The sequence below is a fragment of the Camelus bactrianus genome, chromosome 5 (genome assembly GCF_048773025.1).
Source record: "Camelus bactrianus isolate YW-2024 breed Bactrian camel chromosome 5, ASM4877302v1, whole genome shotgun sequence".
In the NCBI taxonomy this organism is placed as follows: Eukaryota; Metazoa; Chordata; class Mammalia; order Artiodactyla; family Camelidae; genus Camelus; species Camelus bactrianus.
In genome coordinates this window covers 105,208,122-105,221,971 of record NC_133543.1, presented here as the reverse complement: position 1 = coordinate 105,221,971, position 13,850 = coordinate 105,208,122, and the positions used below count along the sequence as shown (strand labels likewise).

General features: G+C 55.3%; 1 protein-coding gene across 6 annotated transcripts; it reads left to right on the top strand.

The window, feature by feature from the left end:
* The first annotated feature begins 2,646 nt into the window (after nt 1-2,646).
* On the top strand, nt 2,647-12,995 carry DTYMK (deoxythymidylate kinase). 6 transcript variants are annotated; one of them, XM_074364758.1, is made up of 5 exons: nt 2,647-3,237; nt 7,860-7,950; nt 9,849-10,046; nt 11,755-11,877; nt 12,690-12,995. In XM_074364758.1, the coding sequence occupies exons 1-5, from the start codon at nt 2,825-2,827 to the stop codon at nt 12,798-12,800; spliced, it is 936 nt and encodes a 311-aa protein (XP_074220859.1). In that variant the 5' UTR covers nt 2,647-2,824; the 3' UTR covers nt 12,801-12,995. The 6 variants fall into 6 exon arrangements, with proteins under 6 accessions (XP_074220859.1, XP_074220861.1, XP_074220862.1 ...); XM_074364760.1 differs by lacking the exon at nt 12,690-12,995 and adding an exon at nt 10,352-10,506 and having other exon boundaries at nt 11,755-11,873; XM_074364759.1 differs by lacking the exons at nt 11,755-11,877; nt 12,690-12,995 and adding exons at nt 4,260-4,368; nt 10,507-11,748 and having other exon boundaries at nt 3,037-3,237.
* The last annotated feature ends 855 nt before the right edge of the window (nt 12,996-13,850 follow it).

Here is a 13,850-nt window from a genome sequence, read left to right as displayed (position 1 = left end):
ATCTGTCTGTTCTAGTTGTTTATTGCTGCATAATAAACTACCTGAAAATGCAGTGGTATAGAAGAAACATTTTATTATAGCTCACAATTTGTATGAGTCAGGCATTCCAGCAAGGCTCAGTTGGGTGATTCTTATGTTCTATGTGATACTCTTGTGACCTCACCTTGGTTGTCCCTACGTGGCCTCACCACATTCTATTGCTCAAGCAAATCACTGGAGCCAACCCAGACTGAGGGGAGGGAAAATTAGACCAACCTCCACCTCTCAATGTGAGGAGTAGACAGGTTGTGGTCATCTTCACTCTATCATACTGTCTTATTTGTATTTTAAGATAAATTCTTAGAAATGTTATTGCTGGCTCAAAGGGCATGTTCTAAGGGCTGATGCTTCAAAATGCATTGCCCAAAGGGAAGTTTGCCTGACACTCCACTGAGCTATGTTTCTACTTCCATCAAACCTAGATTTCATCAGGCTTTATTATCTTTGCTTAACATGATAGAAAAAAAATAAATAACCAAAGAAATAACCTCAGTACTTAATGTTTCTTTGAATTTATGTCCAGATGCAAGGGAGCTCCTATGCCCACGTGCGATCAGGAGCACATGCACAGATGCTGCAGTCACCTTGACCATGAGGGACAAGCCAAGAGAATGCTAAGTTGTTGACCCAACATCTGACATCACTGAGCAGCAAAAGCAGTTCTCGGCTTCCTAACTCTGGGCTTTTGGTTCTGTGAGATAATTAAACATCTTGATTTAAGCCAAAGTTAGGCTTTCATTCTGGTACTTGCCGTCAAAGGCATCCTAATAAAAATGGCCTAACGTGTTGGAAAAGGCAGAAGCAAAAGTGCCTGTTGTGTTGTGTCTGAGTAATAAGTTTCACCGTACTTGTGCTAGTTTGGCAATTTCTGCCATCAAAGGGGCACCCACTGATCCCCAGCACACAAGGGCCCAGCAGCCAGGTTCCCCCATTCTGTGGGTGAGAGGGGGGCTCCACAGCCACAAGCTGACATACTGCACCGTGTTCCTCCCTGTCTGCCCAGTGAGCTCATCCTAGACACAGTTCTGTTGCCAGTGATTAGGCCCTTTTCTCCTTGCCGAAAGAATTCAGAGATGAGACGCGGAGGTCGAGAAAGTAAAGTGAGGATTTATTAAGGGATGGATAACACTCTCAAGGGGAGAGCGGGCAGGCTCAGGTGAGCAGCTGACCTGAGCTTCTTCAGCAAGTTGGTTACACAGGGTGCCAAAGTGAATGGGCAGAATACCCACTGGGGAGGGAAGGGTTTGGGGTTGTATTCCCTAATTTTCATCCCAACCTCCACCTTTCCAAGTAGAGGAGGGATTTTTATTTCCTCATTTAGTCTGGATCGGAAGTGTCATGGCATTGGTGCAAGATGGGTACTTCTAATCTGCAAGGCTAATTTTATTGAAATGAGGGAATAATGAGCAAAATGTTACCTTCGGACACTGGAGATTACTGTCTTTCCCACCTTTCTTTGTCCAGGACACCCTTAAATGTGTGATCTCTTATCAGCCCCTAGCTTCCTGCTTTTCTGTCTGCTCAAGGACACCCATTGTTTACATGATGTATGGTCCCCTGCATTTGGCCCATGCCCCTTCTTTTTTGCCCAGTTCCTGCCATCTGGCCTGTGTCCCCCTTTCTCTGCTCATATCTAGCTATCTGCCTTCTCTAACAGTTCAGGGCTGTACTCGCATTTGCCCAACCCCAGGGGGGTTCTCCTCTGTAATCCCTTCATCCTTCTGAAGGCAAGGAGATGGACATTTTAAAACATGACAGATTGATCAGATAAAGGCAGTATTATCTACTAGTCTTTGTATCAGTAAACTATCACTAGGCTGTAGAGCAGTAACTAAGGTGCCTTAAGTCTCAGTGGACTCAGGATCACAATGGTTTATCTACCTATCGGCTGCAGTGGCTGTAGCCTGGCTGTGGCTGTATCTTCACGCCAGGATCCAGGATGAAAAAGGAGCCCTAATGGTGCACACGCTGTTCTCACACTGATGGGCAGGAAGGGGAGGGCTGGACCACACAACTTTTAAAGCTTCTGCCTGAAAGTCAGCCCCGATTCCACACCAGCAGCCTTTGAAGGCACATAGCCAAGCTCAACACCAAGGAAGAAAACCCGTAATTGGGAGTAATAGAGTCTATCACCTTCCCAGAACCCAAATCAAACCAAGAAGGGTCCATCAGGAAAACATAAAGCCACCGCGGGTAACCTGGGTGATGGTGAAATCGGAGAGCTGCACAACCAGAGTGAACAGGGGGAGAAGATCCGGGAAACGGTTACCATGACCTCGGGGCAAGCAATGAGGTGGACGGTCTCCGGAGCTCAGGGAACCCGCTGACATTCTCAGCACCGGAAAGCCCTCACCCACCTTGCGGCCCGCAGACCCGAATTTCAGGTCCACGTTTCTGGCTGCCCCCAAACTCCGCACGAGTGCCTGTCGTCCGGAAGCTCTAAGTTCCGCGAGGGATTCTGGGGAACGCGGCCCCTAGCTTGTTGTGGGCTGAACGTCGGTCACATCGAAGTCCTGATCCCGCGTGGTGCTACTCGGCAGGGGCCTGAGGGCGGCCCCGGAAGCAAGGGAGGCGGGCCGTCTCCCCGCCGTGCGGCCTCCCCGGGTACTGCCCCTCAGACAGCAGCAACAACAGCAGACCTCACTGAGCGCTCTCCGGGCGCGGGCCCTGCGCCCTCAGGGTTACCGCTGTCGGGGAGCCGACAGCGGGCAGGCTGGGAGCGCTGCACCTAGCGTTTCGGGAGCGCGGACGGCCATCCCCACGCCCTGCCCCGCCACTGGCGCCCATGACCGCGGCCCGTGCCGGACACTGCGCGCCGGCCTCCGGACCGGAAGAGGCGGTGCGACCCTGGCGCCGTCGGGCAATTGCCCCGCCCCCGCCGCACCAGTCCCAGCCTATCCGTCCAAAGCCGGCTGAGCCAATCCCAGCGCCGGCTCATCTGAGCCAATCCTCGCGCGCGTCGCGGACGCCGGCCCACTTCAGCCAATCCCGGCGCGCGCTGAGGACGCCGGCCAATGGGCGGCCCGGGCGACGCGGCGACGCGGTGGCGGCGGCGGGAAGATACGGCGATGGCAGGCCTTCGCGGGGCTCTCATCGTGCTGGAGGGGGTGGACCGCGCGGGGAAGAGCACGCAGGGCCGCAAGCTGGTGGACGCGCTGTGTACCGCAGGCCACCGCGCCGAGCTGCTGCGCTTCCCGGGTGTGCGGGCGGGCGCGGCGGGGCCCGGGGGTAGCGGGTACCGGGGCGGGGACCTCGCGCTCCGGGCTAGCCCTCGCTTGTGCCCTTGTCCGCGGGCGAGCAGGTCGGACCCGGGCTGCAGGCCGTCGGTGGTTCCGAGCGCTGGGCCGACACTCCGGCTCTGACGTCGGCGCGGGTCTGTTGCCCCGGGGCGGGTGTGCAGTGGCGTCACCTGTCTGGGGGGAGGGGGTCTCGGCACGCGCGTGCCCCTACGTAGCCGGCCTCACAACCAAGATGACGCTGCTGCCCCCAGACGTTTCCTGGTGCTGTTGTGTCATCCAGATCTCCGTTTTGTTTGGCTTTTTTTTTTTTTTTTTTTCTTGGATAGCTGTTTATCCTTTGAGGGGTTTTCTGTCATATTTTTAATTTTTAGGGTGAAACGTTGATCTTGAAATTGCTTATAATACCGAAGAAATATCGTCAATACTTGAATAATCAAGAGAAACCCAAGGTTTACAAAATAGGGGTTGGAGGATGGGGTGGGCATGCTTTTTTACGTATTTAGTGTTTTACTATTTAAGCCAGCTTGCCTTACAACTCTTGTAAGTTGACCCTTGAACAACCTGGGTTTGAACTGCATAGGTCCACTTATCTGTTTAAGTACTACACAGTCCTGGGTTGGTTAAATCCAAGAATGCAGGCCCTTAGGCCCTGGGGTTGACCTCCAGTGTCCTCCCAGTTTGGTATCAGGGCAGGTCCTGAACCAGCCCTCCTTGGACTAGTACTTCTTTAAGGTTGCTGCTTTCTACCTGAGTTCCTTCTTCCTAAAGGAATATGAAACGCATTTTCCATCCCAGTGTGTCCGCACACTGCTGCCCTTTCTCAGGGAAAGTCTGGCTTCATGGGAAGTCTGAACTTGTCTCAAGTTGTAGAGAAATAAAACTCAAAATTAGACTTGTGTCAGGATCAGAAGTTTAGCACAAACTATTATTTAACTGGAAAGCCTCACCTCACTTTTATGTGTTTTTTTCCTTTTGTTTTAGAAAGATCAACAGAAATTGGCAAACTTCTGAGTTCTTACTTGGAAAAGAAAAGTGAGGTGGAGGATCACTCAGTGCACCTGCTTTTCTCTGCGAACCGCTGGGAACAAGTGTAAAAACATTGCCCTTCTGCCACCCCTCCCCCTGCTTTGCCACCTCTTGAGTCAGTGATCGCAGCTCTGGTTTCTGACGGGTGTTGACAGTCATTTTGGAGGCTGCATCTTGACGAGGCTTTTATATTCACTGATCCCGGTGAGGGCTAACTAACGCTGCTCCCCCACCTTCTGTAATTCATAGACTTAATTTTTAGGTAGTTTTAGGTACACAGCAAAGGTGATCAAAAAGTTCAGAGGGTTCACCCTTACCCGGTCCCATCCACCTTCCCTAGAGTTACTCTTGTCTTCGATGAACCAGTGTTGACATGTTAAGTGAAGTTGGCAATTTGGGTTGGGGTTTGCTTCCATCCCCTTTTCCTCTGACATCATCTTGGAAGGTTCCCGCTTGCCCAGCATCAGTACTTACTGAGTGCCCGTGGGTCATGCTCTCAGATGTTTCCATTTCCATTTCCATTTCCACACACGTGTCATCGGAATTGTTTTAACATGAATAAACGGAGCCTGCCACGCGTATTTCTCACAGCTTGCTCCCTGCCTTGTGGCCGATGTCCCTCTTTTGTTTCTGCCCCCGCCGCGCACTCCCCCTCAGGCTGAGCCGGGTGCCTGTGGATGGGCATTCCGGTGGTTTTCCCTCATTCCCTCACCAGCATGCTGACACTGCTCTCCTTCAGCTTAGCTTGGTGTCTTGTCTCAAAAGCCTCCCCCTCACCAAGTATTAGATGAAGATGAGACTGTATCTTTAATATTCTGGAGTCTGTTGACATATTTGTTCTGATACTTGCTTTTAGTGGATTTGTAGAAGAGTGTTCTAAGCCCAATTTAAAATGGAAAACAGTGCTGACTCTCCTAAATCCTGGTCTTGTCCTGGTTTTGTAGGCCCGGGTGTCTCTGGTCTGCCTGTTTTGCCACAGCTTCCCCTTCAGATCATCACAGCCAGGGCCAGCAGTCGTTTTTCTGAGACTGGAACATCCTTAGGTGACAGCTTTGATGCCAGGTCCCTGTCTGGCACCACTGCCACTCTCTGTGTGACCTGGTCTCAGCCTCAGCCGTGGCTCCCTCTGCAGGTGCCCCTCATGGGTGCGATGCAAGGGGCAGGCGGGAGCAGAGGCTCAGTTAACTTAGCTCCTTTGAATTCGCCAGGTACTTGAAGCCCTTTGTGAGGGAACTCTGGTTCCTTCTGCGGCCTTTGGACTTCCTGCCCTTTACTGTGCTTCACCTTCACTGGGTCAGTTGCTGGTCAGCGGTCGCCTTCCGGCTTCTGTGCAGTTCCCGCACAGACCTGGTCGCCCCCTCCAGTTCCCTCCCCATCTCTCTCTGCCAAAACCTCCTGACCCTCCAGGGCCACATGGGAGTGAATACAGGATCCCAGAAATGAGAGGTTTGTCTCACTTCCCATAGCAGCTTAGCAATTTTCTCCTCTACCTGTTTTTGAACTTTTTAGTGTAAAATGGTTTCAGTCGACCAGAAAAGCTGCAGGACCACTGAGATGCCCAGCTGCGCCCATTAGAAACACAGCCGCGTTCTCTCTGCCGTTTGCTCACTCTGTTTATTTCTCAGAATGCTGGGTTCATCTGACCTCACAAGTAGATGTGGGTTTGCATTTTTGTCAGAAGCAACACAGGCAGGACACCGGGTCCCGAGGGCATTGTGCCAGGAGGGATATGCGGCCGTCGAGCTGCCACAGGCGGTTTCCCGGTTTCCCTGGTTCACCTGCGAGGGGCTGCCGGCTTGGCTTCTCCACTGTGACTCTTCCCTGCTGTAAACGGGGAGACACTGTAAAATTGCACAGACGTCCTTCCTTATCAGACTTCGGTCTCCTAGTTAGCATTCATTAACATGTCTGCCTGAGTCAGTTACTGTGAGTTTCTGATTCTGTCATTCCGTCCACAGTTAGCGGTTGGCGTTCTACGTGAGAAGAGCTTTCCTGCCTCCGCCAGCCATCTGCCCAGCTGTCCAGCAGTCACCAGTATGGACTCTGTCCAGAGCCACTCCTGTCCTTTGTTTGGATGTTCAGATTGTTCCAACTTTGGCCTGTGGGAGTCCCTTCTCAGTGGCTTCTGTGACCACTGACATGGTCCCGCTTCTCGTGCTTTCTCTGCGTTAGCTGGGAGCCCGCTGCCCCCTCTTCGTGCGTGAGGACGTTAGAAGCCGACCTCTGGGTGGGCACAGGCTGCTCGCTGCTGGAGTATCCCAATGTCTAGGCTTCTGTACACGTTTGTCTTCCCTGCATCTGTCTGTCCATCTGACACCTGCTGCTCCGGCCCTGCAGGCTCTTCTTCCTGACCGCATCGTCAGCACATCTGCTCGGTCCTGTACCCTGCTTGGCAGGGGGGCGCTTTAGGGCCGCCACCCCAACCTCCGCGAAGCCCACGTTGGGTCAGGGCTGGCTGCCACTCTGTTGTTAGAACAAGGCATGTAGTCTGCTGCGTCCAGACATCTCAGCACGTTTTGTTCCACTTCAACTGTGGTTCATTTGGACACAGGCTCATTTGACTTTGTATACAATTTTAGGGATTTTCCCCCTCATCTTGTTGATTTTAGTTTTTGAATACACTAAGTACAAAGTGGCCCTAAAAGTCAAAACCACACCAGAAGGTCACTGCCCTGCCTTCCCCCGGGTTATCAGTCCACTTGTCTGTAGAGTTCTCCTGAATTTCTTCTTTAAGCATTACCTTGTCCTTATACAGAGGGGCCCCCAGAGTCCTCGTTGTGCTTGGATGTATTGACAGCATATCCCGAGATCCTTCACATCTGCCTGGGCGGTTCTCGGTCTCTCCTGCTCGTGCCACATCTGTTCTTCCAACTCGCTGTGGGATTGGGTAGCTTCTTAAATAATGTGCATTTAGGAACAGTGCTGTGATGAACACTGCATCTTGTTGGTGGAGGTGTCCCTGCTCCAGAATGTTCTCTGAGCTCAGCCTCACAGCATCAGACATCTTGTTCCCCAAGTGCCAGCAGTGCCTTGTGCTGATGTCACGCCGTCTGTCCTCACACGTCTTCCTGAGCTCTTGGGGCTGGAGTTGTAGGACCTGCCGTCACCTGGTCGACAGCATCCTGGGCGTCCACTCCATCCTCGTCCTGCTCCGGGCTGGGCCACAAGTGTCTCTCCACCGTCTCCGGCCACCTCCACCTAGGTTCTGCTCCCCAGCAGGCCGGCCTGGCCCCGCCATGCCCCACCCGCACAGCTCAGCGGCCTCTGAGCATGGCCTGTGTCAGTTGGGTTTTTGCCCTTTGGTGGACTGATGTTTTCATGCTGGGCTTTGCTGGGAGTGCCCCCCTGTGGGGCATCTTCTGAGGAAAAAATCTGGAGCTTTTTTTTTTTTTTTTTTTAATAAAATTAGGTTACGGCTAGCTGCTGTGAGACCCCCCCCCTCACCGTGTGGGTTTCTGAATCGCTGCCTGTGTTGTCAGGATGATGTAGGGTGAGCTCAGGGCCTGTGCAGCCGCAACAATGGCTCATAGCACCCCACCTCCCTCTCTGTTTCAGGCCATTGATTAAGGAGAAGCTGGGCCAGGGCATCACCTTGGTCGTGGACAGATATGCATTTTCTGGCGTCGCCTTCACCAGCGCCAAGGAGGTGAGCGCCACCAGCCCCAGCTTGTGGTCAGGGCCCAGTCCCTCCTGCCACTGCCTCTTGAGTTTCCTGGTCCCCATATTCCCAGGCTAATCTCATCTTTCTCAAAGAGAAATCATTTGTAGCTACAGATTGTTCTCACTATCCAACTGTGTTTTCCACTTCATGTTGTACGTTCACGCGGGTGGTCCATCAGCAGACCTTTCCCTCCACTGCCCTGTTCTCAGAAAAGGCGCTGAGAGGGTCTGGGGCGCCTTCGTGCTGTTTTCCTGACTCCCTGTCCCAGGAAGCTGCCCCAGGTGCGACAGCCGTGACCACACTGCCTTTTACTCCTGCTTTTATTTAAAAATTTTCTAACATATACCAGCAGAGGAGATAAGCCACCCAGCATTGTCGCCCGCTACAGAACCCTCTGGTCCCTGACCCACCAGACACATGACCAGTTCCCTCGAATGCTTCAGTGCACGTCTGCAAAGCAACTTCAGAAACCTGGTCTCACTTCAGATGAATTCAGACAGTTCAGTCATTCTGTGGTGCCGTGACTCAGCCAGCTTTCAGATTTCCCAGTTCTCTCAGAAGCTGATTTGGCTTGTGTTTTTACAGTTAGATGGACTCAGAATCCAACCACTTAAGGACCATACTTGAAGCATCGCCTAACTCTTAATTTCTAGGTTCCCAGGTTTTTTCCTTTGGTTAAGATTTTTAAAGCTTTTATTTTTGCAGGGCTCTTGCCGGTGGCACTGGACTTCCGGTAACTTGTATTATGATAGCCTCTGATTGTGGTGAATTCACGAGGGCTGTGAACTGACCACCTCTCATTCTTTGGTTCTCTTCCTGAGCCGGCAGGAGGTACCGGCCACACGGTTCCATCCGAGAGATGACGAGACAGGTGGCCAGCGCTTTGCAGGCCTGAGGGCACATCCCCCGCATGCATTGTCCCAAGCCTGCAGCTGGATTCTGATCCTGAATCTTCAGCGCTGTGTGGCCTTGGGTCATATCCTCCCTGGCTTTGTCTGTCCCCCCAGACAGAGGCGCTGTTTTCAAGTCGCTAGGTTGAAGAGGGAAAGTGTGGGGGTGTCCCCAGTGTGCTGGTGGGGTGCTGCGTTGACCTCCCTCTGCAAGGACGGCCACCCAGGGGTACCAAGGGTCTCTGCTGCGTGGACTCTTCTGCCTAGCGGAGGGTGTGGGGCCTGTCCATGTGACCTCGGACCCTGGCCCTGAGGTGAATCACCACCGTGGTGCGTTCTGTCCAGGGGTTTGAATTGAGGTGCAGCAAACACACAGCATTGCAATAGACAGGGGGTGTAGCTCAGTGAGCCACGTGTGTCAGAGGTGGCATGGTGCGTTCCTGGCTGTAAGATGCTGGTGCTGGTCCCTGTGTGGGACGGTGTACCCTTGTAGCTCATTTCATACCTGAGTGTGTACTTCGTCCTCCCCTCCCTACACTGTTCCCCCCCGCCCTGGGTAACCCGTTTGTTCTCTGTACCTGTGAGTCTGGTTCTGTTTTGTTAGACTTGTTCCTTCGTTTTTTTGAGATTCCACAGATGAGCGAGATCACATAGCAATTGTCTGACTTAGTGCCCTGGGCGTGGTACCCTCCAAGCACCCCCAGCTGTGGCAGGTGGTTCTTCCCTGGCTGAGAGCTGTTCCTCGTGTAAATACACCACCCCTTCTCTGCCCCTCTCCGGAGTGGCCTGTGGGGCACCCGGCAGCACTGTCTCCTGACCTGTCCACAGTCAAGTCGGGAGAGGTGGCCGAGGGAAAGCCAGGGTCTGAGCGCTGAAAGCAGAACCCTCCGTTCAAGCGCTCACTTGCTTTTCCCCTTTTGGTGAGAGTTTTGAAACAGAGTATTAGACCCTATCAAGCGTTCTTCATCTAACAGTCGGGTTCTTTGTCGCCAGAACTTCTCCCTGGATTGGTGCAAGCAGCCCGACGTGGGCCTTCCCAAACCGGACCTGGTCGTGTTCCTCCAGCTGCGCCTGGCGGAGGCGGCCGCGCGCAGCGAGTTTGGCCAGGAGCGCTACGAGGACCGTGCCTTCCAGGAGCAGGTGCTGCGGCGCTTCCACCAGCTCCAGGGCGACACCTCCCTGAACTGGAAGGTGAGTGGCCGGGGCGCCCCTGCAGCAAACTCGTCTTCTGTGGGTGTGCTGCCCTGCTGGTGAGCTGGGGAGGGGCTGACAGAGGCGGCAGCGGGTGGACAGCCCCCTCTGCCCCCCTGTGTCCACCCATCTGCCGTGCACTGCTCTCACCCCAACACAAAATGCCCGGTTACCCCCCCGTCCATCCATCACCCCCGGAGCCTCCTCCAGCTTGGGTCTGCCCGTGGGTGATCTGGTCGGCCGGGGGTCCACACCCCACTTTGAGCCCACGGATGGATCACTGTTCTCCCTGCCCCCCACCACAGCTCCCACCCCTCCCGTGGCCGCACGCTGTCCCCTTGTGCTGTCCTCATGCCTGTGACCATCCCATCTCAGGGCCTCTCACCCAGAGCCCGGCCCTCGCGCATGCCCGCTCCTTCTGAGCGCACCCTCGTGGCCTGGCCCACCTTCGTCCTGGCAGGTCAGCACTTGGTGCCTTGACGGCCGCTTCTCCTACCTCTGCCGCATCCGCTGCTGGCCACCAGCCTGGTCCTCGCTGCGCAGCCCGTGGTCCGGCTTCTCAGCTCTGGTGTCTCCTCCAGCTTGTGCTTCCCCCTCCACCTGCATCTGTGCGCCCTGCCCTCCCCGTCTCTGCTGTGCAGTGCAGCTCTGTTGCCACGGCCAAGCTCCCTGTGAGAAGGGGCCATGCGCAGCCCCAAGCACGTCCTGGACCTCCCAGTCTCCCCCATGTGCTCAGGTCAGTGCTGAGCCCACACATCTGGGGCAGAGACTGTGCCGCAGGGCCTGTGACCACATCACCGGCTGAATTCCAGAGGTCTCAGTGTTTTCCTTCCTAATTCATTCTGCATGGTTCGCGACATTCTTGATGTATGATACGTTTCCACGTCCGCGAGGAACAAGACCAGAGCGTATGGAATTGGGAACAAGAGGAAGGGAGGGAAAGCCGCCCCCGCCTGCAGTCAGCATGGCCCCCTCGGTCCAGTTCCAAGCTCGTCTCCCTAGGCCTTGAGGATGCCCTTGGATGTTTCTTGTGGTGCAGGCGCCTGGCCTAGAATCCTCTGCTTTTGTTTATCTGGAAATTTGTTTAGTATTTTTCAAAACCTTCTATTTTATTTATTTATTTTTCAGTTCAGTGGAGGCCCTGGGGGTGGAACCCAGGACCTCGTGTGTGCTGAGCTGTGCTCTCCCTCCCAGTACTTGTCAGATTTTAAAAGCAACAACACATTTACAGAAAGTTGTCAGGACAGTACAAAAGACTCACCCAGGACCCTGGAGAAAAAGCCAGTACCTGACAGCCCTTCAGTGTCACAGCCTGGCTGTTAACACAGACGTGCTCCTGCTGTCTGGCCGGTCCCCCGTGTTCCTTGTACTGGAGGACTTGTCTTTCAGTCAGCTGTCCCCCGTCTCCAGCCTGTGCTCTCATGGCCGTGACATTCCTGAGGGGCCCAGCAGTTGCTCTGCAGCTGAGCCTCGCTGACTCTGTCTCCTGGTGAAGGGACGCTGGGCCCTCACTGCTCTGTTGCGGGTGCACAGTCTGTTTGTCCCGCCCTGGCGGTGTCCCCTGGCCGCTTGGTTAAGTGATTCCGTGGTGAAGTCAGTCCGGTTACTCTGAGGAGGTGCTTTGAAACCACATAGAAACTCATTGCTCGTAGACCTTCAGTTTATTTGTAAGTTTCCATCTGTACAGACTTGTGTTTGTACGTTTCAGTCCCTGGCGACCTCACTTTATTTGAGGCCTATGTTGCCCCAGCCTGGCCCCCGGGACCCCTCCCAGCGGCTCCGTGTCCTCCGGGAGACCCCTTCACTTAGGGCCCCTCCTGATCCCAGCATGGTAAGACCCCCTGGGCTCACCCTGTGCTTTCTGGGGCATCGCTGGTTCCTTTTGTGGAGGAAGAGACCGAAGTCATCACAGAGCCCCCAGGGCTGGAGACGTCCGGGTGGGGTTTCTCAGGAGCCGTGTGTCTGGCATGAGCTGCCAGGACGGTGCCGCTGGGTGACCTTCCCGAAAGCGGCCCTGTTCGGGTCTCAGGGACCTGTGGGGTTGCTGCCACTCCCAGTGGACCTTGTGCAGTGGACAGTCTCTTCTGAGTGCGTCTGCACCCCAGGGGCTTCTGCAGAGCTGGCTGTCCCAGAGGCTCTTGGCCCCGTGGGCTGAGCGCTTGGTGTGACTACCACACTTCTGCACACCATCTTCCTCCCTCCACTGGAGAGCAGTTTCTCGCGGGCAGGTGGGCTCCCTGGTGACTGAAGGTCCTTGTGCTTCTCGTGGGAGGACTCAGTGTCTCAAGGGCAAGCAGGGTGGGAGCGGCCCTGCTGCCAGGACGAAGCCCATCTTCTCGGGGAAGAGGGGCTCCTGCAGAACCTGGTGGAGCCCAGTTGTTGAGGGGCAGGTGCGTGGCCTGGGGAGGCACTACCCTCTCTGCCTCCTGGACGTGACCTGCCCTCTGCTTGGGGTAGGGGGGACGGGAGCTGCAGCCCCGGGGGTGAGGGAGCTGAGCAAGGGTGCGGTCGAGGCCGAGGATCAGAGAACAGTGTGGGTGAAGGACCCTGGAGGAGCCTGCGCTGTGCCCTTCCAGAGCCTGCCTGTGCACTGAGAACCAAAAAGCACTAACCAGACTCTCTCCTGCACCCTCCCCCCGACAGATGGTGGACGCCTCCAGAAGCATCGAAGAGGTCCACCAGGAAATCTGCACGCTATCCAAGGACACCATCCAGGCCGCCGCACAGAGGCCGCTGGGGGAGCTGTGGAAATAGAGGGAGGGTCCCCCCCACGTCGGCCTTCAAGGCGGGAGCAATGTGCAGAGCGCAGGGGCTGTGTGCAGCGTGCGGGGGCTGCACACAAGCCCATGGCAGGCAGAGCAGGACTCCACAGGGGTGGGCCGTGCGCTCAGCCTTCCTCCACCCTCTCCTAGACCCTGAAGATGCCAATAAAATATTTTTCTTGCTGAAGTTCAGTGACACCTGTATGCAAGCAGACCTGTCGAGCTCGCTGGGATGGGACTCAGCCAAGGTGCTCGTGAGGTCTCAGACACACTGATAAAGACTGACTGAAGACACGTTAGGGGTAGCCTTGGGCCGGGGTGCTGAGGAGTCCTCCCAGGTGAGGCCCCCACGCTGGCCCCCTCAGGACCTTCCTTCCTGCCCTCGTCTCGGGCCACCGGGGGTTTGGCCAGTCTCAGCCACGCCTGCTGCTGAGCACCTGCCTGGTGCACAGGCCTCGCAGGGCCCCGGCCGGCCCCTGTCCACATGACATGACAGCCTGTCTCCTCTGAACCGTTATGATCTGAGGAGCATAACTTCTTTCCATCCTGTTTTCAGTTCCTCTAGGGTAGTGTTCACACTGCCCAGGAGACCCTGTCTGCAGGGCCTGTGGGTGCCCTTCCTTCTGTGGCCAGGAGACTGGATTCCAAGCAGAAGCAGAGGATGTGACATTTGTGCCAACGTGGGGTTTTAAGAGTCTAACAGGGCTTGGGGAAGCCTGTGTGTGGCTAAGGGTCGCAGCAACGTGCTGGCACCCAGGACTCTGGCTTCCCCGCACCTGTCACGTCCACAGGTGCCTGGCAGGTAGGGCAGACCAGGCCTTAGGGGAGGGAGGACAGGTAATGAGCAGCAAGGAGGCTGGGGGCTGTGCCCTTGGACAAGGTTGAGGGGTCAGCTCCAGGTGTGGCCCTGTGTGGTCTGTGCCCTGGGGACAGGGGTAGGGGAGTCTGAGGAGCTCACTTGCAGCCCTGCTGATGGTAACAGATTGGCCTCAGGCATCTGTCCATCTGAAGGGCCTGGCTCCGTCCACCCAGACCATGCAGC